At 46.2% G+C, this 26,209-nt stretch overlaps 1 protein-coding gene across 10 annotated transcripts in view; it reads right to left on the bottom strand.

Annotated features, from left to right (window-relative positions):
- Window positions 1-25,890, bottom strand: part of ANKS1B (ankyrin repeat and sterile alpha motif domain containing 1B) — a 770,082-nt gene extending 744,192 nt beyond the window's left edge. For 2 of the 10 annotated variants that reach the window (XM_048835476.2, XM_048835487.2), the window contains exon 1: window positions 25,518-25,877. In XM_048835476.2, coding sequence (XP_048691433.2) covers window positions 25,518-25,651 — 134 coding nt within the window. In that variant the 5' untranslated portion in view covers window positions 25,652-25,877. Of the gene's footprint in view, window positions 1-25,517 lie in introns of all 10 variants that reach the window. The other 8 variants (XM_048835480.2, XM_048835488.2, XM_048835486.2 and 5 more) reach the window with 8 other exon arrangements.
- Between the last annotated feature and the right edge of the window lie 319 nt (window positions 25,891-26,209).

The following is a 26,209-nucleotide window of genomic DNA, read 5'->3' as shown; positions in this document are numbered from 1 at the left end:
GGAGTGTTCTTTCCTCTGTGAGGGTGATGAGGAATGTCTGTCAGATGTTGTCACTGAAGACCAGTGTCCAGGAGGGATCCGCGATCCTGGATTGGAAGCCGGGCACAGAGACTTCTCCATCAAAAGAAGTTTTAGTTTAAGATCCCTTGCTTTTCTGGTGTAGATTTTAAGATTATGGCAATCCGAGCCCTATTGTGGAATGTGTGTCTCACTGAGACAGCAGATACACTGTGAGTGTCTGTTGGAGACCAGGATTGACTGCTGGCAAGTTAGGCAGCATTTAAAACCTGGAGATCCAGGCATGCCCCTAAGAATAACGTTTCCCCAGGGTGGGGAGGGAGTATCTATGCTAAGGGGGTAACTGGGAATAATAATTTCTTAGTGGATTAAGTATTCTTTATTTACTGAAAAAGAAACAAACAGGGAAGAGAAGGACGGCTAAACTGACTAACTGGGCTCTAAACTACTAAAGCTAAATCTAATTTTTAAGATGAAGGCAAACTCAGAGGCACTGCTGATTATTCCATCTCAAGCCAAGGATGGTAGAGAAGGAACTGAGGGGGTTTGATCACACAGCGCTATGTAACTGCGAGAGGTGGTGCAAGGCAGGGACAGCGAATGTGATTCCCAAACGGGCACTGCTACTGAAATTCTCTGATTGCAGGTGCAGGGATGCAGAGTTACCTAAAGTGGAGCACCCACAGGGACACTCCTCAAAGAAGAACCATTTGTTTCTTACAGAGCTGTAAACAGGGGAGTTTGAGTGGGAGTTCTGTTGGAGGAGAAGGTATTTGTGTTTGTTTGGTTTTGTATTGGTAGTATCTGTATGTGTAGAGGCTTGTAGGGGCTTTGTGCTGGGAGAGAAGCTGAGCCCTGATTAGGGGGCGGGGCTTCACTGACTAGGGGTCCTATAAAGGCAGCAGCCAGTCAGGCAGCGGCACAGGAGCTAGCAAACAGAGCTGTAAACAGGGGAGTTTGAGTGGGAGTTCTGTTGGAGGAGAAGGTATTTGTGTTTGTTTGGTTTTGTATTGGTAGTATCTGTATGTGTAGAGGCTTGTAGGGGCTTTGTGCTGGGAGAGAAGCTGAGCCCTGATTAGGGGGCGGGGCTTCACTGACTAGGGGTCCTATAAAGGCAGCAGCCAGTCAGGCAGCGGCACAGACAGCTGCAGCGGCACAGGAGCTAGCAAACAGAGCTGTAAACAGGGGAGTTTGAGTGGGAGTTCTGTTGGAGGAGAAGGTATTTGTGTTTGTTTGGTTTTGTATTGGTAGTATCTGTATGTGTAGAGGCTTGTAGGGGCTTTGTGCTGGGAGAGAAGCTGAGCCCTGATTAGGGGGCGGGGCTTCACTGACTAGGGGTCCTATAAAGGCAGCAGCCAGTCAGGCAGCGGCACAGACAGCTGCAGCGGCACAGGAGCTAGCAAACAGAGCTGTAAACAGGGGAGTTTGAGTGGGAGTTCTGTTGGAGGAGAAGGTATTTGTGTTTGTTTGGTTTTGTATTGGTAGTATCTGTATGTGTAGAGGCTTGTAGGGGCTTTGTGCTGGGAGAGAAGCTGAGCCCTGATTAGGGGGCGGGGCTTCACTGACTAGGGGTCCTATAAAGGCAGCAGCCAGTCAGGCAGCGGCACAGACAGCTGCAGCGGCACAGGAGCTAGCAAACAGAGCTGTAAACAGGGGAGTTTGAGTGGGAGTTCTGTTGGAGGAGAAGGTATTTGTGTTTGTTTGGTTTTGTATTGGTAGTATCTGTATGTGTAGAGGCTTGTAGGGGCTTTGTGCTGGGAGAGAAGCTGAGCCCTGATTAGGGGGCGGGGCTTCACTGACTAGGGGTCCTATAAAGGCAGCAGCCAGTCAGGCAGCGGCACAGACAGCTGCAGCGGCACAGGAGCTAGCAAACAGAGCTGTAAACAGGGGAGTTTGAGTGGGAGTTCTGTTGGAGGAGAAGGTATTTGTGTTTGTTTGGTTTTGTATTGGTAGTATCTGTATGTGTAGAGGCTTGTAGGGGCTTTGTGCTGGGAGAGAAGCTGAGCCCTGATTAGGGGGCGGGGCTTCACTGACTAGGGGTCCTATAAAGGCAGCAGCCAGTCAGGCAGCGGCACAGACAGCTGCAGCGGCACAGGAGCTAGCAAACAGAGCTGTAAACAGGGGAGTTTGAGTGGGAGTTCTGTTGGAGGAGAAGGTATTTGTGTTTGTTTGGTTTTGTATTGGTAGTATCTGTATGTGTAGAGGCTTGTAGGGGCTTTGTGCTGGGAGAGAAGCTGAGCCCTGATTAGGGGGCGGGGCTTCACTGACTAGGGGTCCTATAAAGGCAGCAGCCAGTCAGGCAGCGGCACAGACAGCTGCAGCGGCACAGGAGCTAGCAAACAGAGCTGTAAACAGGGGAGTTTGAGTGGGAGTTCTGTTGGAGGAGAAGGTATTTGTGTTTGTTTGGTTTTGTATTGGTAGTATCTGTATGTGTAGAGGCTTGTAGGGGCTTTGTGCTGGGAGAGAAGCTGAGCCCTGATTAGGGGGCGGGGCTTCACTGACTAGGGGTCCTATAAAGGCAGCAGCCAGTCAGGCAGCGGCACAGACAGCTGCAGCGGCACAGGAGCTAGCAAACAGAGCTGTAAACAGGGGAGTTTGAGTGGGAGTTCTGTTGGAGGAGAAGGTATTTGTGTTTGTTTGGTTTTGTATTGGTAGTATCTGTATGTGTAGAGGCTTGTAGGGGCTTTGTGCTGGGAGAGAAGCTGAGCCCTGATTAGGGGGCGGGGCTTCACTGACTAGGGGTCCTATAAAGGCAGCAGCCAGTCAGGCAGCGGCACAGACAGCTGCAGCGGCACAGGAGCTAGCAAACAGAGCTGTAAACAGGGGAGTTTGAGTGGGAGTTCTGTTGGAGGAGAAGGTATTTGTGTTTGTTTGGTTTTGTATTGGTAGTATCTGTATGTGTAGAGGCTTGTAGGGGCTTTGTGCTGGGAGAGAAGCTGAGCCCTGATTAGGGGGCGGGGCTTCACTGACTAGGGGTCCTATAAAGGCAGCAGCCAGTCAGGCAGCGGCACAGACAGCTGCAGCGGCACAGGAGCTAGCAAACAGAGCTGTAAACAGGGGAGTTTGAGTGGGAGTTCTGTTGGAGGAGAAGGTATTTGTGTTTGTTTGGTTTTGTATTGGTAGTATCTGTATGTGTAGAGGCTTGTAGGGGCTTTGTGCTGGGAGAGAAGCTGAGCCCTGATTAGGGGGCGGGGCTTCACTGACTAGGGGTCCTATAAAGGCAGCAGCCAGTCAGGCAGCGGCACAGACAGCTGCAGCGGCACAGGAGCTAGCAAACAGAGCTGTAAACAGGGGAGTTTGAGTGGGAGTTCTGTTGGAGGAGAAGGTATTTGTGTTTGTTTGGTTTTGTATTGGTAGTATCTGTATGTGTAGAGGCTTGTAGGGGCTTTGTGCTGGGAGAGAAGCTGAGCCCTGATTAGGGGGCGGGGCTTCACTGACTAGGGGTCCTATAAAGGCAGCAGCCAGTCAGGCAGCGGCACAGACAGCTGCAGCGGCACAGGAGCTAGCAAACAGAGCTGTAAACAGGGGAGTTTGAGTGGGAGTTCTGTTGGAGGAGAAGGTATTTGTGTTTGTTTGGTTTTGTATTGGTAGTATCTGTATGTGTAGAGGCTTGTAGGGGCTTTGTGCTGGGAGAGAAGCTGAGCCCTGATTAGGGGGCGGGGCTTCACTGACTAGGGGTCCTATAAAGGCAGCAGCCAGTCAGGCAGCGGCACAGACAGCTGCAGCGGCACAGGAGCTAGCAAACAGAGCTGTAAACAGGGGAGTTTGAGTGGGAGTTCTGTTGGAGGAGAAGGTATTTGTGTTTGTTTTGTTTTTTGTATTGGTAGTATCTGTATGTGTAGAGGCTTGTAGGGGCTTTGTGCTGGGAGAGAAGCTGAGCCCTGATTAGGGGGCGGGGCTTCACTGACTAGGGGTCCTATAAAGGCAGCAGCCAGTCAGGCAGCGGCACAGACAGCTGCAGCGGCACAGGAGCTAGCAAACAGAGCTGTAAACAGGGGAGTTTGAGTGGGAGTTCTGTTGGAGGAGAAGGTATTTGTGTTTGTTTGGTTTTGTATTGGTAGTATCTGTATGTGTAGAGGCTTGTAGGGGCTTTGTGCTGGGAGAGAAGCTGAGCCCTGATTAGGGGGCGGGGCTTCACTGACTAGGGGTCCTATAAAGGCAGCAGCCAGTCAGGCAGCGGCACAGACAGCTGCAGCGGCACAGGAGCTAGCAAACAGAGCTGTAAACAGGGGAGTTTGAGTGGGAGTTCTGTTGGAGGAGAAGGTATTTGTGTTTGTTTGGTTTTGTATTGGTAGTATCTGTATGTGTAGAGGCTTGTAGGGGCTTTGTGCTGGGAGAGAAGCTGAGCCCTGATTAGGGGGCGGGGCTTCACTGACTAGGGGTCCTATAAAGGCAGCAGCCAGTCAGGCAGCGGCACAGACAGCTGCAGCGGCACAGGAGCTAGCAAACAGAGCTGTAAACAGGGGAGTTTGAGTGGGAGTTCTGTTGGAGGAGAAGGTATTTGTGTTTGTTTGGTTTTGTATTGGTAGTATCTGTATGTGTAGAGGCTTGTAGGGGCTTTGTGCTGGGAGAGAAGCTGAGCCCTGATTAGGGGGCGGGGCTTCACTGACTAGGGGTCCTATAAAGGCAGCAGCCAGTCAGGCAGCGGCACAGACAGCTGCAGCGGCACAGGAGCTAGCAAACAGAGCTGTAAACAGGGGAGTTTGAGTGGGAGTTCTGTTGGAGGAGAAGGTATTTGTGTTTGTTTGGTTTTGTATTGGTAGTATCTGTATGTGTAGAGGCTTGTAGGGGCTTTGTGCTGGGAGAGAAGCTGAGCCCTGATTAGGGGGCGGGGCTTCACTGACTAGGGGTCCTATAAAGGCAGCAGCCAGTCAGGCAGCGGCACAGACAGCTGCAGCGGCACAGGAGCTAGCAAACAGAGCTGTAAACAGGGGAGTTTGAGTGGGAGTTCTGTTGGAGGAGAAGGTATTTGTGTTTGTTTGGTTTTGTATTGGTAGTATCTGTATGTGTAGAGGCTTGTAGGGGCTTTGTGCTGGGAGAGAAGCTGAGCCCTGATTAGGGGGCGGGGCTTCACTGACTAGGGGTCCTATAAAGGCAGCAGCCAGTCAGGCAGCGGCACAGACAGCTGCAGCGGCACAGGAGCTAGCAAACAGAGCTGTAAACAGGGGAGTTTGAGTGGGAGTTTGACAGGGGAGTTTATCTTGTGGTGCTTGTGTGGGGTTTGTTTTTGCTGTGGGTGGTGGTGTTTGGGTGTGGTTTGTGTTTCCCTGATTAACAGGATTTAGGTGGAAAGGCTATGACAGATTCAGAGGTGGCAGTGGGAGTGACCCATGTAGCAGATGACACAATGAAGATGACTGGATGTGGAAGCTGTGGTATGTACATGATCCTGGAGGGGGCACCTGGTAAGAGTTTTGTCTGCATGAAATGCCGTCTGATAGAGCTGATGGAGGAAAAGATCAGAGGTTTGGAGATGCAGGTGGAAAGTCTGGTAGAGTTTAGGAAGGGGTTTGAGCAGATTATGGAGCAAAGACATGAGGTATCTGAAGGGAAAAGCTCAGACTTGCAGATGGAAGCAGGACTAGGGAATTCTGAGGGGAGACTGGGTGAGGAAAGTGGTCAGTGGAAGCATGTGACTAAAAGAACTAGGCAGAGGAAAAGACGGGCTAGTGAAGGAGAAATAGAGCTTCAGAATAGGTTTGCAGAGTTGGAAAATGACGAAGGGGCTCAGCAGGTAGTCACTGAAGGTGACAGGGCAAGGAAGAAGAGAAGAGCGGTTAGTCCTATAGGAAAAGGGGAAGAGTTAATGGAGATTACACCAAATATGAGCCCTAGGAGGATACAGGATGGGTTAAAAAGGATTACAAGGGAGAATGGGAATGGAAAGAACTTGCAGCCAGAGGGAACAGGGGATAGACTGGAGAATAGCACCGTCACTAGGAAAAGGCAGGTCTATGTGATTGGGGACTCTTTACTGAGAAGAATAGATAGGCCTGTAACCAGAGCTGATCCAGAAAATAGGAGGGTGTGCTGTCTTCCAGGTGCTAAGATACGGGATGTAGACCTGAGGTTGAAAAGGATTCTAAAGGGAGCGGGAAAGAATCCCCTAATTATCCTTCATGTGGGAACAAATGATACGGCTAGATTCTCGCTGGAAAGTATTAAGGGAGACTATGCTAGGTTGGGGAGGACGCTTAAGGAAATTGAGGCTCAGGTGATCTTTAGTGGGATTCTGCCTGTTCCTAGAGAAGGGCAACAAAGGTGTGACAAGATTATGACTATCAATAGATGGCTTAGGCAGTGGTGCTATAAGGAGGGCTTTGGGATGTATGGTCATTGGGAGGCATTCATGGATAGAGGACAGTTCTCTCGGGATGGACTTCATCTGAGTAGGGAAGGAAATAGACTTCTAGGATGGAGGTTGGCACAACTGATTAAGAGAGCTTTAAACTAGGAATTTGGGGGAGATGGTTGGGAGATGTCCAGGTAATCTCCACGCCAGAATTTAGCATAGAGTGGAAAGAAAATGAAGTAAGAGTGGATACAGCTGTAGGTAGGAGGAAGGGCAGTGTAGATACAAGTCTAATAGGTTATACTGGTAGTAAAATAACCGTGCCTAATAGGGTACAGAATGTGAGTGAGGCCAAACAGCAAAAATTAAGATGTTTGTACACCAATGCAAGGAGCCTAGGTAATAAAATGGAGGAACTAGAGTTACTGGTGCAGGAAGTGAAACCAGATATTATAGGTATAACAGAGACCTGGTGGAATAGTAGTCATGACTGGGCTACAGGTATTGAAGGGTATGTGCTGTTTAGGAAAGACCGAAATAAAGGTAAAGGTGGTGGAGTAGCACTGTATATCAATGATGAGATAGAATGTAAAGAAATAAGAAGTGATGAAATGGATATGACCGAGTCTGTCTGGGCAACAATTAAATTGGGGAAGAAAACTATTAGAGCCTCCCCTGGGATAGTGCTTGGGGTGTGCTATAGACCGCCGGGATCTAATTTGGATATGGATAGAGCCCTTTTTAATGTTTTTAATAAAGTAAATACTAATGGAAACTGTGTGATCATGGGAGACTTTAACTTCCCAGATATAGACTGGAGGACGAGTGCTAGTAATAATAATAGGGCTCAGATTTTCCTAGATGCGATAGCTGATGGATTCCTTCAGCAAGTAGTTGCTGAACCGACTAGAGGGGATGCCATTTTAGATTTGGTCTTGGTGAGTAATGAGGACCTCATAGAGGAAATGGTTGTAGGGGATAATCTTGGCTCAAGTGATCATGAGCTAATTCAGTTCAAACTGAATGGAAGGATTAACAAAAATAAATCTGCAACTAGGGTTTTTGATTTCAAAAGGGCTGACTTTCAAAAATTAAGGAAATTAGTTAGGGAAGTGGATTGGACTGAAGAATTTATGGGTTTAAAGGTAGAGGAGGCCTGGGATTATTTTAAATTAAAGCTGCAGAAGCTATCGGAAGCCTGCATCCCAAGAAAGGGGAAAAAATTCATAGGCAGGAGTTGTAGACCAAGCTGGATGAGCAAGCATCTTAGAGAGGTAATTAAGAAAAAGCAGAAAGCATATAGGGAGTGGAAGAAGGGAGGGATCAGTAAGGAAAGCTACCTTATTGAGGTCAGAATATGTAGGGATAAAGTGAGACAGGCTAAAAGTCAAGTAGAGTTGGACCTTGCAAAGGGAATTAAAACTAATAGTAAAAGGTTCTATAGTCATATAAATAGGAAGAAAACAAAGAAAGAAGAAGTGGGACCGCTAAAAACTGAGGATGGAGTGGAGGTCAAGGATAATCTAGGCATGGCCCAATATCTAAACAAATACTTTGCCTCAGTCTTTAATAAGACTAAAGAGGATCTTAGGGATAATGGTAGCATGATAAATGGGAATGAGGATATGGAGGTAGACATCACCATATCTGAGGTAGAAGCGAAACTCAAACAGCTTAATGGGACTAAATCGGGGGGCCCAGATAATCTTCATCCAAGAATATTAAAAGAATTGGCACAAGAAATTGCAAGCCCATTAGCAAGAATTTTTAATGAATCTGTAAACTCAGGGGTTGTACCGTATGATTGGAGAATTGCTAACATAGTTCCTATTTTTAAGAAAGGGAAAAAAAGTGATCCAAGTAATTATAGGCCTGTTAGTTTGACATCTGTAGTATGCAAGGTCTTGGAAAAAATTTTGAAGGAGAAGGTAGTTAAGGACATTGAAGTCAATGGTAAATGGGACAAATTACAACATGGTTTTACAAAAGGTAGATCGTGCCAAACCAACCTGATCTCCTTCTTTGAGAGAGTAACAGATTTTTTAGATAAAGGAAACGCAGTGGATCTAATTTACTTAGATTTTAGTAAGGCGTTTGATACTGTGCCACATGGGGAATTATTAGTTAAATTGGATAAGATGGGCATCAATAGGAAAATTGAAAGGTGGATAGGGAATTGGTTAAAGGGGAGACTACAACGGGTCCTACTGAAAGGTGAACTGTCAAGTTGGAGGGAGGTTACCAGTGGAGTTCCTCAAGGATCGGTTTTGGGACCAATCTTATTTAATCTTTTTATTACTGACCTGGGCACAAAAAGTGGGAATGTGCTAATAAAGTTTGCAGATGATACAAAGCTGGGAGGTATTGCTAATTTAGAGAAGGACAGGGATACCCTACAGGAGGATCTGGATGACCTTGTAAACTGGAGTAATAGGAATAGGATGAAATTTAATAGTGAGAAGTGTAAGGTCATGCATTTAGGGATTAATAACAAGAATTTTAGTTATAAGCTAGGGACGCATCAACTAGAAGTAACGGAGGAGGAAAAGGACCTTGGAGTATTGGTTGATCATAGGATGACTATGAGCTGCCAATGTGATATGGCTGTGAAAAAAGCTAATGTCATCTTGGGATGCATCAGGAGAGGTATTTCCAGTAGGGATAAGGAGGTTTTAGTACCATTATATAAGGCACTGGTGAGACCTCACCTGGAATACTGTGTGCAGTTCTGGTCTCCCATGTTTAAGAAGGATGAATTCAAACTGGAACAGGTACAGAGAAGGGCTACTAGGATGATCCGAGGAATGGAAAACTTGTCTTATGAAAGGAGACTCAGGGAGCTTGGCTTGTTTAGCCTAACTAAAAGAAGGTTGAGGGGAGATATGATTGCTCTCTATAAATATATCAGAGGGATAAATACCAGAGAGGGAGAGGAATTATTTAAACTCAGTACCAATGTGGACACAAGAACAAATGGATATAAACTGGCCACTAGGAAATTTAGATTAGAAATTAGACGAAGGTTTCTAACCATCAGAGGAGTGAAGTTTTGGAATAGCCTTCCGAGGGAAGTAGTGGGGACAAAAGATCTATCTTGCTTTAAGATTAAACTCGATAAGTTTATGGAGGAGATGGTATGATGGGATAACATGGTTTTGGTAATTAAATATTCATGGTAAATAGGCCCAATGGCCTGTGATGGGTTTTTAGATGGGGTAAGATCCAAGTTACCCGGGAAGGAATTTTCTGTAGTATCTGGCTGATGAATCTTGCCCATATGCTCAGGGTTTAGCTGATCGCCATATTTGGGGTCGGGAAGGAATTTTCCTCCAGGGCAGATTGGAAGGCCCTGGAGGTTTTTCGCCTTCCTCTGTAGCATGGGGCACGGGTCACTTGCTGGAGGATTCTCTGCTCCTTGAGGTCTTCAAACTACAATTTGGGGACTTCAATAGCACAGATATAGATGTGAGGTCTTTTTTAGGAGTGGTGGGTGAAATTCTGTGGCCTGCATTGTGCAGGAGGTCAGACTAGATGATCATAATGGTCCCTTCTGGCCTAAATATCTATGAATCTATGTTTCCGATATTCTCACTATCACTTGAATCTCTGTTCTTTAATAATAAATAGGGCTAAGATTTTGTCATGGATATTTTTAGTAAAAGTCATAGAGGTCATGGGCAAAAGTCACAGACAGGTCATGGGGTTCCATGAATTTTTCTTTATTGCCCGTAACCTCTCTGTTACTTTTACTAAAAATATCTGTGACAAAATGGGAAGCTCAGCAGCTGCCCCCACTGCCTGTGGGGGATTGGAGTTCCAGGGTTCCCCCTGTGGCAGCCAGGAGCTGCAGGAGCCACAGAGGGGCCCCTCCAGCCTTAACAGCCAGGAGCCACAGAGGGGCTCCTCTGGCTGGGAGCTACAGGGAGCCCTGCTGGCCACAATGGCCGGGAGCTTTCGTGGGGGTGGGCGGTGCCAACTGCCACAGGTGGCGGGAGAACCCTGCAGCTCCTGGACACTATGGGCTGAAGTCACAGAGGGTCACTGGAAGTCACGGATTCCATGACTTCCACAACTTCCATGAAAAAAATCATAGCCTTAAAAATAGGATGACCAGACAGCAAACGTGAAAAACTGGGATGGGGTGAGGGGTAATAGGAGCCTATATAAGAGAAAGACCCAAAAATCAGGACTGTCCCTATAAAATTGGGACATCTGGTCACTCTAAAAAAAAAAGTATTCTTGTTTTCACTATACATATAACTAAGTGTTGTGGTGTTAAGTAAAGTGGTGATCAAGAGTTGAGTCTTACAAGCTGCTGGATACTGTCCTTTCAGGAACAACAGACCTACTAATTCTGTGAGCATTCAATTATTCCTGGGGGAAATTCTGCGCCACTGCGCAATGCAGAATTTTGCAGAAACTAATGTGCACACAGAATTTCCTTTTTTCCCCAAAGAAATGGTCTGCAGAGATGTTGATTGCCACTAGGGGCTGCCAGACCCAGCAGAGCCCAGCTCAAAAATAGAAGACACTGCTAGGGGGAGGAGGAAGGAGCTGGAGGGTTCCCAGCAGCAGCAGTTCCCAGCACATCCTGAAGGAAGGAGACGGCAGCACGCAGGGAACTCCATGCAAGCCCAGGACCCAGTATCAGGCCGTTTCTCCCTCTGGATCCCTGGGCACTAGGACAGTAGAGGGTATGAGTGTCTGGCCCCCTGGCTGGACTCTGCGAAGGGGGGCAGAAAAACAGGAACTGGGTTGTTCTACAGGCTGCTCCTGGGAGAATTGTTTTGTGTGTCTGTATTGTTACAGACATACTTGCTGACAGGTATTTTGAAATAAATTACAAAAATAATTGAAACTGGTGTGATTATAGTATTTTGACAAATTTGCATAATTTTAAAATTGTGCACAGAATTTTTAGTGCAGAATTCCCCCAAGAGTAATTCAGTGCACAGGGGGCTGCACATGACAGGGAATGCTCTGAGGACTTGCGGGGTTGGTGTGTGCCTTTCGCTAACCTGTACAAAGAGAGTGAGGCCTGTGAAGGCCTGGTAGATAGTGCTTGTGCTGGGAGCAGATCCACAGCAGGCACAAACAAGACTCCGTCATGCTGAGGGCTGGTGCTGGTGAGATGCCTCATAACACTGGGTACACCTATGGAGTGTCACAATGGCATAGTCAACAGGATCTTACACCCACTTTGCAGATTAGCTAAGGATCAGAACTCCAAGCACTTGTAAACTAGAGTATAAGGGTTTGTCTACCCTACACAGCTTTTAGCGACACGGCCATGTCTCTAAAAGTCAAGCAGTGTAAACGCTGTTTGTCGGCACTTTTGCCAACAAAATATTTCCACACCCTATGAGCAGTGTTCACATTGTCGACAGGACAGGGCTCCTGCCGACAGTGAGCCATTTATACTGCCACTTGCTGCGGCAAAACTTTTGTCTTTCGGGAGGGGCTTTTTTTAAGCACCTGTGAATGACAAGTTTTGCCATTCAATTGCAGTGTAGACAAAACCTACGTTTCTTTGCCTGTTCCCAATCTTCTCACTTGTGAAAAAGTGAGGTATTTTCTATTTGTTTGTTTTAGGTAAGGGAAATAGAATGAAGTAAAACCCCAAAATGAGTAGACCAGAAACATACTCCAAACTGAATAAGCAGCAGCTAGAGCAGAGGTGGGCAAACTTTTTGGCCTGAGGGCCACATTGGGTTCCGAAACCATGTGGAGGGCTGGGTAGGGAAGGCTGTGCCTCCCCAAACAGCCTGCCCCTGCTCCCTATCCACTCCCAACCCATCCTCATCCCCCCTCCCCCCGCTCCTTGCCTCCTGACCGCCTCCTCCTGGGACACTCCCACCCCTAACCGCCCCCCTGGGACTCTACCCCCTATCTAACTCCCCCCCGCTGCCCCCTGACTGCTCCGACCCCTATCCACACCCCCATCCCCTGGGACTCCCATGCCTATCCAACCACCCCATGCTCCCTGTCCCCTGACTGCCCCCTGGAAACCTCTGCCCCTTATCCAACTCCCCCACTCCCCGCCCCCTTACCATGCCACTCAGAGCACCAGGACTGGCAGCTGTGCTGCCTGGCCAGAGCCAGCCACACCGCCCAGAGTGCTGGTGGCACAGCGAGCTGAGGCTGCAGGGGAGGGGGGACAGAAGGGGAGGGGCCAGGGGCTAGCCTCCCTAGGCGGGAGCTCAAGGACCAGACAGGATGGTCCCGCAGGCCGGATGTGGCCCATGGACCGTAGTTTGCCCACCTCTGAGCTAAAGGAGCAATGCCCAGGTCAGGGTTTAGTCACGGCAGGGAAAAACACTGAGGAATTGAGATTTCCCTTCATGAAGCAAGATAAGATGAAAGCAGGCACTGCCCCCAGTGAAGACAGCTCTGCAGATAGAGCTGAGCAGCTTGGAGATAGCTAAATCAGAAAAGGTGTAGGAATACCAGATGTGGGTGGCCTCAGAGAAACAGGCAGCAGCGGAGAGAGCACAGACAGCAGCAGACAGAGAACAGGCAGCAGAGATAGCTGCATATCAGAGAGCTTTGGAGCTGGAAGACAAAAGGTGCAAAGCCCGAGAAGCAGAAGCCCAAGAAAGGAGAGGCTGCATGCCATGAGCATACTGGAAAAAGGAGAGATCCCTCAGGCACCAGCTACTCCTCCACTCCAAAGACCACATGACTGAGACAAATTGTGCCCAAGTTACAGGAAGACTGATTGCACTGAAGAATATTTATGCACCTTCAAAAGGATCTCCAGTGTACATAACATCCCTGCTGTCTGAAGAATGACTGTTCTGATCTCCAAGTTAACTGTAAAACTTTACAGATGTTTAATTATATGGATGTAAATGAGGCTATGAAATACAATGTTTTTTAAATGTCTCTGTGTAAAAGGTTTCAAATTACACTGGGGCATATCACCTCAAATTCAGGAAACTCAAGAAGGTTGGTACATTAGGTCGTGCAGAACATGTGCATTAAATGGTGGATTATTTGAAAAAATATATAAACAGTAAAGGGGCAAACACCCATGACCAGCTGATAGATCTAATTGTTCAGAAGCTGTTCACTGAGGTCTGTGCTCTTTCTCTCTCTTGTGCATGTACATATGGCAAAGCCTGCACTGAGGAAATGTTAACTGCTGTGGAGAAAACTCTAATATCAGTGGAAGCAGTTGCCAAAATAGCTGACTTGTACTTACAAATGAGATTATACAGGGAGTGCAAGCCCCAAAAGGAAGGGCAAAACCCTGGAGTAAGAGTGGGTTCCTGGTTTGTCCCTGGGAGGGGGTGAGGGAGTGAAGTCTAGCCCACACCAGTACTGGTGTCCACCTAATAACTCTGTTATCTGACCCTAGCCCAAAAAAGGGGCCCAAGGTGTGAGTCATGTGGGTCCCTCGATCACATGAAAAAGCAATGCCCTAAGAATGTGGGAGAGGTGTCCAATTTCACTCCCTGATCCGTTCAGATTAATGCAGCTACCTTTGAGTCAGACTTCAGTAGCGGCAAAGGGAACTTTGGTTAACTTTGTCAGGTCTGACCTCTTGGAGGTAGACAAAGAATTTATAAAAATGGCCAAAGTAACTAGCAAAGTGTGCCAGAGGTGGGAAGACTATGGTGCTCAGGTTTCCCTGATCAGGAGAAATGTGAATCAGAAGAGTCACTTGGTTTCAAGAGAGGAGGTAAACCTGCTAGCTTTAGGACTATTTAACAATGATGTCTTTAGCCTACATTGAATTGGAAGGGGAAGTTTTAAGTGGTACTTTGAAAGTGGGGCTTCTTGAGAAGTTACCAGCTGATTTGTTGGGTGGTAATGACATGATATCAATGCCCAAAGCTATTAATATAGTGGCCCACAGTAAAAGGGACATTTCTCTGAGTCCCCAGGCGTGAACTCTGAGGAAGGAAAGGCAGCATTTTTCTTCTGCATGGTAAATTTAAACACTGTATTAAGTCAATGTTCACTTGTAGACTTTTGAAAGAACAACCATAACGTTTTGTTCAGAGTTACAAACATTTCAGAGTTACAAACAACCTCCATTCCCAAGGTGTTTGTAACTCTGAGGTTCTACTGTACTGGAAATCTCTCAACTGTCATGTAGTGATGCTTTCTCTCAATGGAGTTTCTGAAGGCAAACTGATGTAATTAAATACCTAGGTATAAAAGTATCAAGAATTATTAACAAACTAGTGAAAATAAATGTAGATCCTCTCTCATATAGTTAGGATGCCATCTATTTGTATCCCTTTCTCCCTGAGCCTGTGGAGAAGGGTTAACACAATAAAAACGAATATTCTGCCTAGGCTCCTCTATAGTCTAAACAACCTACCTGTGTATATTCCTCTTTCTGTGTTAGGGACTGCGACATAGGCGGTCTGCCCTAGTGGTCAGAGCAGGAGTCCAGTTTAGTGAACAAAGCTGGGGTCCAGGGTGGGAAATGAAGTTGATGATCAGCACCAGAGTCATCTGTGGATTACAAGAGCTGGGGTTAAGTCAGAGTCAAAGCCAGGAATTGAAGTTGAGAGTCGGAGTCAGGGTCATATACCAAATGCCAGATCCAAGGGACAAGCCAGAGTCAGAAGTCGGAGCCAGGGATCAGAGCCAGGACAGGTAAGTGATGGTTGGAAGTGAGGCATAACCCAAGGAGAGGCAAGGATCAGGCACAGAGCAGGAGCATGGTGGGAACCAGGAGCAAAGGCGGGAGTCAGGTATAGACCAGGAACAGGGTTCGGTGCAGAATGCAGGATGCAGACACAAGCAGGGACCAATACAGCTGCAACAGACAATCACCTAGTTACTCAGACACCTTCCTGTGACTCCTTCTGACTTAAATAGCATGGTTGAAGCTGGGCAATCCTCCAATCAGGGATCCTGTGGGTGGTACCTGGGCCGAGGTGTAGTTCCTGTAGCTCTTCTGCCCATCAGGTTTCAGCAAACATTGGGTGGAGGCCAGGATGTGACAGATGTCCTGGAACACACAGCCCTAAGTTTGAGACACAGGACATCACCGCACACACACCCTCAAGATGTCAATGGGCTGGTCTTCTCAGTATGGTTCTTGTGAAAGGCTTTTACAGTTTGCGGGCTTGGGCTTTTTCAGCAGGCTCCCAGGAATGCTCTTCAGGCCCGTAAACTTTCCAATTAATCAAGTACCACAGCTTTCCCCACTTAGTTTTAGAATCAAGGACTTTGTGAACGTTATACCCATTGTGGTCCTGAACAGACACCAGTGGGTGGGTTGGCTGGGTCCTGTGTGGAAAAGGGTTAGCCACATATGGCTTCAACAGGGATACATGAAATGCAGAGTGGATTATGAGAGAATGAGAAAGGAGGAGTTCAAAGATGACAGGGTTGATCTGTCAACAGATTCAATATGGGCCAAAGAACTGGTGATCAAGATTATGGGATGGTCTGTCAGTATGGAGATGCCTTGCTTAGAGCCATACTTTTTGAGCTACAGCAAAGTTGGGACTTTTCTGTCATCATTGGTCTGTGTACCTCTTGTAATCCTGTTTGCTTCCTCCATGTGGGTCTTTAGCTTTCCCTGAATACAATGGATCAGTTGTACCCATTCCAACGTTGCCAGGTTGGGGGAAGTTGTGCATAGTTCAGAATGGAAGAGGGGGTGGAACTCCTAGTTCGCAAAAAATAGGCTTTGTCCCAAAGAGGTGTGTTCGGCGCTATTATATGTGAACTTTGCATAGGGTAACAGCAAGGACCAGTCATTCTGATGGTGGTTGATGTAACACTGGAGATACTGCTCCATGATTTGGTTCACCCTTGCCATCTGGCCATTTGTTTGGGAATGACAAGCTGAAGAGAGGCAGGAGCATATTCCCAACAATCGGAGGGTCTACTGCCAAAAGTGAGAGATGAACTGAGTACCCCGGTTAGAAATAATGTGCTCCAGGAGTTCCTGGAGGCAGACGACTTGGTTTACCCATAGCTAGGCAGCCTCCTCAGGCAAGGGTACCTGGGTGCAGGGCACAAAGTGGGCCATCTTTGTGAGGTGGTGAACAATAGTTAAGACTGTTGTATAGCTATTGGACTCAGGTAGCTCCATGATGAAATCTAGTGGGCGCACACGTCACAGGATGCTACATATGCCTGTGTTGTAGCATGCATCTGGGGCCACCAAAAGAAATGGGAGGCTAGATGCTGGGTTTTGGAACAGCCAAAATGCACCACTGGGGGGAATCATGGCACATCTGCAGGGCCACCACATGGGGGCAACCATGGGAAACATATGTGTGTCCCTTCACTAAGGTCAGTCCATCTTGGATATCATGCACTTTTTGGTTGGTGGCTTCCTGATCATCGGGGAAGTCTTCTTGGTAGAGGCTGAGCAGATTATAGCAAACAGATCTGAGTGCAGCATTGTACCAAGGAAGTTATGGGACTTAAGGATGTAGGAGGTCTCTTTGGTGGGTCCCTTCAGGTCAGCATAGTGCTCCTCTTTTGGGGATAGGGTGTCTGCTTTGTTGTTCCTAGTACCTGGATGACAGGAGATTTTAAAATTAAAATGGAAGAAGAACAGCTGTTGCTGACTGAGGGCTTTGGTCTTCCATAAATATTCCAAGTTATTATGGTCCATGTATACTTGGACTGACTGTTGGACCCCTTCGAGGTAGTGTCACGACTCCTTGAAGGCAGTCTTGATGGCCAGGAGTTCCTTGTCTAGGATTTCATAATTTTGCTCAGTGGGAATGAGGTTTCTAGAATAAAAGGCACACGGGTGCATCACTTGCTGGGGCCCAGGTCTCTGGGAGAGCACTTCTCCAATTGCCAGGTTAGAAATATCTGCTTCCACAATGAAGACTTATGTGGTACCAGGGTGAGCTAGTAAGGGTCAATGGTCAATGCAAGTTGTCGGCGCTCAAAGACTCTTTGGGCCTCATGAATCCAATTGAACTGGGTGTTCTTACACAACGGGGTTCAAGGGCTGATCTGCCCTGAGAATTTTGAGATGAACCAGCGGCCGAAATTTGTAAAGCCCTGAAAGCACTGCAGTTTGCAGATGTTCCGGGACACTGCCCAGCCGAGGACCACCTTTACCTTTTCTGGATCCATTTTGATTTTTCTGGGTATAGAATGAATCCCAGGAAGTCAGTAGAAACACAGTCGAAGGCTCACTTTTTTCAATTTGGCATACAGTCCACATTGGCGATGCCCCTCCAGGAAGTTCAAACATGAGTTGTGTGCTCTTTGGGATTGCCTGAAAAAATAAGTTGTGACAAAGTTCCTCCTCCTCTACGTTGGTGGGTATTGCGCTTATTGGCGGATTTGCTCGCCTTGGAGCTTCACGGCAGCCCTCAGTTTGGCAGTTTTCATGAATCCACAGTCCAGGTCGACTCCTCCTGTGTCTGACCAGGAGTTGGGAGGTTTGGGGGAAACCCGGCCCCGCCCTCTACTCCGGGGTCCAGCCCAGGGCCCTGTGGAATGCAGCTGTCTAGAGTGTCTCCTGGAACAGCTGTGCGACAGCTACAACTCCCTGGGCTACTTCCCCATGGCCTCCTCCCAACACCTTCTTTATCCTCACCATAGGACCTTCCTCCTGGTGATGCTTGTACTCCTCAGTCCTCCAACAGTCCACGTTCTGACTCTCAGCACCTAGCACCTCTTGCTCCCAGCTCCTTACACGCACACCACAAACTGAAGTGAGCTCCTTTTAAAACCCAGGTGCCCTGATTAGCCTGCCTTAATTGATTCTAGCAGCTTCTTGATTGGCTGCAGGTGTTCTAATCAGCCTGTCTGTCTTAATTGTCTTCAGAAGGTTCCTGATTGTTCTGGAACCTTCCCTGTTACCTTACCCAGGGAAAAGAGACCTACTTAACCTGGGGCTAATATATCTGCCTTCTATTACTCTCCTGTAGCCATCTGGCCCGACCCTGTCACAAAGTATAATATCAAGGCATACTACTATGTATTGATGTAGGATGTCCCAGGACATTGTCATTAATGAAGTGCTAGAATGTAGCAGGGGCATTTGTCAGGACTTATCTCTAAAAATTCAAAGTGGCTATAGCAGGTCCGAGAATCTTCCACTCATCTTCAGCCCTAATGAGCACAAGGTTGTATGCCCCCTGAAGGACTAGTTTTGTGAATATTCAAGTGGCCCCCTACTCAGTCCAACAGCTCTGGATTAGGAGCAGCAGGTACAGATTTCTAACTGTTATCTGGCTCAACGCCCGATAGTCTGCACAATGAAGGAGGCTGCCATCTTTCTTTTTCACAAAGAGAACAGGTGCCCCAGCAGGTGAGTTGGATTTACAGATGAAACCTGTGGCCAAATTCTCTCAAAGGTATGCACATAAGGGTACTAGCTCAGATTCAGACATGGCATAAACCTGGCTGAATGGGACTGTTGCCCTGGGCTGTAAGTCTATAGGACAATCATAATCCCGATGGGGAGGGAGAGAGTCTGCATTTTTCTTTTCAGGTCTTTGATTTTAAGGGAACCTGCAGGGTCTGGGCTGTTGTCTCATCCATAAAATTATAGTTGGTGCCCAAATCAATGAGGGCTCTCTGCATGGGCAGTTGCTGAGGCTGGCCAGGGATCCATAACCTAACAGGCACTTGGAGTTCTGGCACCTCCTGGTGGCATCCAGTGTGTGTCCCTCTCAGGACTTGTGTTTGGGACTCAGGGTTATACCTTACTTTCATGCGCAGATTGGACCAGGACTGGGTTGGCTTGTTCTCCAGATCTTTTGGGTCAGGCTTCAAGCCAGGCAGATGGATATGAAGTGGCCTGGCTCACCACAATAGAAGCATAGATTGAGGTATCACCATCTGTCTTTTTCTTTTGGGAAGTGAGAAGGAAAGAAAGAAAATAGGAAAGGTTTCATGTCAGGAAAAGCAGAAAAAAATAGACCTGGGTACGTGAGCAGACACTATTAAAGAAGGGAAGCAGAGGTAAATAAAATCTACAGACTTACTAAGAGAGTATCAAGGGAAAAAACTGAAAGGACATATAATGGTGAAAAAGCAAATTGCTCAAAAAGCTGTGTTAAAATGAAAACAGATCCTGAAAACAGTAAACAAGAAGACCCTCACAGAGGACCTAAAGTAAACAAACAGAGAGAATGAATGTTTGAACATCTACTGAAAGAACACAGGTCAAAGGTGCCTAATAGGACAAAGGAGGGCTACTAGGTGAAGAAACTCTGCTTGTGGATAAACTTGTGCAAAGAAGTACAGCCACAGAAACATTGAATCTGAGGAGCACTTCCAACTGAAGAGAAGCAAAGAATCGGACAGCAAGAGTAGAGCTGGATTTACAACCAAGGAGAGGAAAAGTTCATGCTTCCCTAATGTGACCCAGTATATTGTGGAGTAATTTCTTTTGTTATTTGGTATTAACTGCACAGAGTAAGGAAGAGTAGCCTGTACAAGCTCACAGAGGTTACTGTGTTTGTAACCTATAGTTTATATGTGGCAAGTACTTGGTAATGTTCTATATTATTTAATCTCTTGGTACAAATTTTGGGTTTTCACTTATAAAGTTCTAAAAATTTTAAATAATCCTTTTTGTTTGACTCTGTCTCTTTTTACAGTTACCATAGCCTAGCTGGGTCACTACACAGCCACAGAGCTGTGTGGGAACCAGGAGCAAAGGCAGGGAACCAGGGGTAAGGCAGGAGCCGAGCAGGAATCAGGAACAGTGTTGTGTGCAGAATGCAGGCAGAAACAGGGCCCAATACAGCAGCAACAGAGAATCACCAAGCTGCTCAGACAACTTCCTGTCCCTCCTTCTGGCTTAAATATCATGGTTGGACCAACTGGTGAAGCTGGGTGATCCTCCAATCAGGGATCTTGTGGGTGGTGCATTGGCTGAGGCTGTAGTCCTAGTAGCTCTTTGGCCTACCACATTTAATCAGACATTGGGTGGATGCTGGGATGCAATTGCTGTATAGGAACTCACAGGCCTGGGTTTGAGACCCAGGAGATCATAATCTTATTTTAGAAAATTAAATAGCATTATTAGAGCCTTCCTGTGGGGCCCTGGTCAACTCCCATGGCTATCATTTTAAACACCCCAACTCTTATAGAGAAGGGGGAGTTTGGGTTCCCAACCTAAAAAATTACTATTCAACTTTTATGATGTCACAGATGTCAAACTGGTTCCAGCATGTAAATACCCTTACACCCATGTGGGTGGAAACTAAACATGCATTAATACATCTTATTCCCCCTGCTGGTCTCCTCGATTTCTCTTTTGTCCAATGGAGAAAAATAAGGTGACTACAGTGGTGGCTGCACTAAGGGTCTGGGCTGTCCCAGCCATGCGGTACCAATTTCACCCTCACAGTCTTGCAAAAGCACCCATTTGGGGCAACGCAGACTTGCAAATTGGGAACAAACCTATAAATTAGAAGAACTGGCTAAGTATGGGCATCATGTAGATTTCCCAGATGGTCAATAATGAGGCCTTTGTCCCTTTTCTAATGCTATAACAATGTTATGACCTGCCTTCCTAAGTGGACTTGCAGTACTTACAACTGACATCTGATATTTTATCCATTTTGTCCAGAGGTCCCAGAACTACTGGGAACTTTAGAAACACTTAATAAACTCCCCAGGCCCATGTCCACTATGTATATTTTGTTAATGAAGAGAAACTCCACTGTCTGGAGTTCTTTATGAAAGCACGTGGAGGGGCTTTATTAGAGCCCTTAAAAGAATCCCAGTGCCACAGCATATTATATAATTTTAGAAATGCCTCTGTGAATCTCAACATATTCTTGTTATAACAAAATATTTTATTCAAAATGCATTGGACGCCTCTGAGGTTGTACAAGATAAAGGCCTTATCCTCTGATGATTGTTGGTACTTGAAGAAAGAAAATGGAACCTTGACCCATATTCTATGGGACTCTCCAACAGCCAGGCAAGTGTGGAAAGAAGGTATGAGAGTTAAAATAGTGCTCAATTTCAGCAGTCAAACCTCAGCCAAAAGTTATACCCTTGGTTAGTTACCTGCTAAGCTGGGTTTAGCTCCACCACAAAGACTTTGGTGTTTGAGGGCTGCAGTGATCACCAAGCGCATTCTTCTACAAAAATGGAAGAGTAGGCTTATGCCCAGAATATAGCAGTGGTATTCGGAACTGTTTGAGTTAACAGCCAAAAGAAAGAATAGCCTATCACATAGAGAGCAATCATATGAATTAGAAGAAAATTGGACCCCATTTCTAGATAGATGTGGATAAAAGCATGTTGAGATGGCTTAAAGCAGGGGTAGTCAATAGGCGGACCATGAAGCTGATCCAGGGCTGGAACCATGCCCACTTCCCAGTGCTGGGCCCCCCCCCCCAGCAGAGGATGGTTCAGCTGGGCTGGGCTGTGGGGCACAGTGTGTCCCTGGGCGGCTGCTTGTACAGCCTCAGTTCCACCGGCTGTAGTCCAGGGATGGAGGGGGCGAGCAGCAATGTTGGAGGGGTGGGGGGGAGACATCTCCACCCCGCTGTGGGCAGCCTAATGTGTCTCCACTACACCCTGCCCCTCCAATCAGGGAGTGATGATGGGGTGTCACATGCTCACACTGCAGACCGATCAGACAACAGAGCTGATTCAAATTGTTCTCTTCTTTCCCTGGAGACAGTAGGGCTGGCTGGACTACAGAGCTGCTACTTGTGGGCTGTAGGCCCCACAGGGCAACCCAGCAGGTAAGTGCCTGATGGGGTCCCACAGCATCCATTTGTGCCAGGGCACCAGGCACAGCAAATCCCCCACACACAGCCTCATGCCCCCAGTGTGGTCCCAGACGCCTCCACCCCAGCCTCATGTCTCTGTCCCTGAGCGGTTCCCAGAGCCCTCCACCCTGGTCTTGTGTCCTCCCCACCCCCTGTCCATCAGGGCCAGTCCCCGGAGCCCTCTCCCCACCCATCCACTCTGACTGGCCTCTTTCCCTCCCCAGTCCACCTCCAGTCACCTGCTTCTGCCACATCCCGGCCTTCCCCCACCTCCCCAGGGCTGCTATCTTGAGTGTCCTTGGTCCCTCCCACTACCTGGGGCCTCCTTTCTGCCCCTCTGCTATCTGAGCCCCCAGCGGGGCATGGCATCACATCGCCAGCTGGATCATAGTCCAATAGTCCATAGTTCTCCAGGCTGCAAGCTCAAAAGTACTCTCTCACACACACACACTCACACCCTGCTTTGCTGCCCAGATCCCATACCCATTCCTCCCCCCTCCACACCCCGTCTCCATCTCTGCTATTTGGCTCAATTGGGGGCATCAAGGAACATTTGGGGAGGGGGGATGAGCAGCAATGATAGGTGGCTCTGGCCAGCCCCCATGTGTCCCATTTACAGTTTAGGAAAATAAGGTCACCCTACTCTCCGGGTGGAGTGGGCAGGGAGATGGCAGGTGATCAGGGAGCTTGAGGTGGCAATCAGGGGGGCTAGGGGAGGGGAGCTAGGTTGGGGTCTGGTCCTTGACTATATCTTAACCAAGAAATGTGGACCTTGACAAAAAATAATTGACTACCCCGGCTTAAAGAATTCCAGACCCTCCCCAACTCCACCCCTTCCCTTCCCTATTCATGTATGTCTTTTATTTTATTATTGTTACCCCCAACATAATACGTTATGTCTATGTAGTTTCTGGTCTTGCAGCATTGACAAGTTGTAAAATTGCGTACTTCTATTAGAGACTGTATGAAGTATTTAGAAACATATACAAGCTGAAAGTCATTTACCTTTTTGTTTCTCTATGAAAAAAAATCAATAAAAAAATTAATCATTCTCACACACATACACCCCTCAATCCCTTAATGCTTAGTCTTGTAGTTACCTCAAGACATAACTGGGAGGGAAATATTTTTAGCTGAACCAAAAATAACATTTTTTTAAACTTTTGGCAAATTGAAAGTTGTGAAAAAATATTTTTGTGTCAAACAAAACATTTCATTTGACCTGAAATATTTTATTTTGATTTGGAGCATTTTTTACACTTTAATTTTTTCTTAAATAAAAAGGCATTTAGAATTAAAAAACTGAAACATTTCATTTAAAAAAAAGTTGAAATAAAAAAAGTTAATAATGTTTTTGTTGGGTTTTTTTTTAAACCAAAACATTGTGGCAAAATTTATACAAATTTGCAAAATGTTTTTGTGTTGCCAAATCTACCTTTTTCACCAAAAAAAGTTTTGGTTGAAAAATTTTGCTCAGCTCTACTTACTACTATGAGTAGTCCAGGTGACAACATCATAGTACTATTCATTGTAGAAAATGCTACACCGAGTAGTAAGTGATTGCAGGATCGAGTCCATAGATTTCACTTGTATCTATCAGTTCACTATCTAATTCTTTCATAATTTTTCTTTAAAATTGTTGTATGTTGTATTTTTATTTCTGAAATTGCTTAAAGTTTCCTGTTTACATTTATTTGTTTTTTAAAGGTTTAAAAAGCTTATCCATTGCTTTGTTTTGAGACATAACATTAGAAGTTTCATAGTCACAATAATGTACTAGTTTTCTTTTCATTATAGTAAAACAAACCAAGGTGCCTACTGTAGAAAAAGAACATATCTGACTTTATATAGTATGAAATGTTTACTTTGTCACTAATAATCAATGACTACCATAACCCATTAAGCAGTTTTCTATTATATCCATTAGTACATTACACAAACCACTTTGTAAATGCACCTAATATACCCATTTTCTATAATCAGAAAAAACACAAGCAAACACACTTTCCTGCAGAGATTTATAGGACTTGTGATTTACAATAAGAAAGTAACAGTGCAACAGCAGTGCAGAGGGGAAAGCTCTAAAAAAATTAACTATTTAAATATATCTAGTTGAAGTGGTTCATGAATGGATAATCACTGCACTGAAATGAACTTCATTCTGGTAAAAATGATGTTCTAACAAAGAAATATGTATCACATTTTAATAAGTGATTCTTATCATTTAAATTCAACCAATTATCTCACATTTTTCTTGCTAAGCAGGCTATTCAATTACAATACCAAAAGTAATTGCACAAATGTATTTTAACTTTGGCCAACATAGAAGTAATTAAATAAAAGTTAATTGTGCTGTGGCCACTATGGCATCACAGAACTTTGAGGGTGTCTAAACTGTTGTTTATTGCCATAACAATTTTTAAATAAATTTAAAATAGAGTTAAATTGGTATAATTTGACAGGAATATTACAATTTCTACTATGGAGGATATCACATGTAATATAAATAAAGTGGCCTGGGCCCTCGAAAATAGAGATGTACTGACAATAGAATCTCAAATGAGTTAACCTTTCTTGCCTTTCATTTAAAGAATTTCCATTAATCTGGGTCTACTTCTTTTCTTCCAGTAGAGCACATTTAATGATTAGTTCAAGTTTTAGGTCAATAGGGTTTCAATTCATTCTATCTTACTGTGCTGCGCCTAGTGTAGTGTATAGTACTGGTAGCAGATTGCGTGCTGCAGACCTTTTCTTATTTGAAAAATGTCAAATGTCATAAATGCTTATGATAATGCACTTCTCACTTGCAACATGATGAAACTTAACATCAAAAGCCCTGTTACATACTGCATGACATATGACTAAAGACTAAAGTTGACTCCTTTCACCTGGATATGACCAGTATCCTAATTTTACTCAACTAAATCCAGATACCTTGAAAGTACCACTGCTATTACCTAACCTGCTTCATAAGTTTTACACCTATTCTGTGTTGAAGACCTCTCATCAGAAGGTTCCCTTTCTTCATTTTACAGACTCATTACCATGGGATGGTTAATTTTTTCTGCAAGTGACAGTAGTAACCATGGGTGAGAGTGTGGGGGGAAGTTGTGGGTTTTTCCATATAACTACAAACACACAATAGCTTCTCTGTCATTAACAACTGGATCACATATTAAAAAAGCATTCAAAGAAGAAAAGATACCATTCTAAAGGAAATGTGAGAGTGACTACACCATTGTGCAAAGCAATCCACCCAATAAATGCCTAAATTCTGCACCAATGCTAGTAATACAACAGAAACAAGTACCCTGCTGACACATTGAAGGCAGGGAATTTAAAATTACTATATTAATATAATGAATGGCTGTGACTTTAAACACTGACACATTGTACTTGTTAGCGAGAGTGAACAATTTATGGTTACTGTGAAGAATACAGGCATGAGGATGAGGGAGGTGATGATGGGGAGGAGGTGAATATCCCTAGCAGCTGCTAGGGAATCATGTCCCTACCTCAGTAAGCTGGATAGGGGAATAGCTCCAGATCCACTGCCCAGGATCCCTCCTTTCCTCCCCGACAGGAGTTTTTCCACGAGAGCCACATTCCCAGTGCGAGCAGCTTCCAGCAGTTCCTGGTCCTTCCCCATGGTCAGTAACCAAACACTCTCTCCCCCCTCGCAAAATACTATAGATATAGCTAAGCCCCTTCAAAAAATTCCCCTCCCTCGATCAAATAATCTCCTCCTTGCCTCAAGCCCTGCCTCAAATCTGGGCAGAGAGGAGATCCCTGCAGCCCCTACAGAACAGCAGCAGGAGGGAGCAGGAGAATCACCTCCTAGTTACACTAGCTCAATTCTGGGTGGAGTGTGGCAGGAAAGCGGGGGGGACGACGAGGAGGGAGGAAATTAGGCCAATAAAAGACCTTCCCACTCACACACCAAATCCCAGCCTGCAGGGTGAGTGAGGGGGGCTGCCTCAGCCCCAGAACCTGGGGGGGGGGGGGGCGGGGGGAAGACGAGATAATGACCAGCAGGGAGGGATGGAGGGAGGAGGCGCAGCCCTGGCCAGCCAGGCCCGTTGCTGGGGAGACACAGATCTCTCTCTCTGAGTGGCTGGCTGGGTTTGGCCCCACCCCCTCCCCGGATCCCAGTCCCAGCGCCTCGCCTTGCTGCTACCGCTACTGATGCTGCGCTGGGGATTCTGTC

This window comes from Caretta caretta, chromosome 1 (genome assembly GCF_965140235.1).
Source record: "Caretta caretta isolate rCarCar2 chromosome 1, rCarCar1.hap1, whole genome shotgun sequence".
Taxonomy (NCBI): Eukaryota; Metazoa; Chordata; order Testudines; family Cheloniidae; genus Caretta; species Caretta caretta.
The sequence above is the reverse complement of the archived record's forward strand: the minus strand, read 5'-3'. Positions and strand labels throughout refer to the sequence as shown.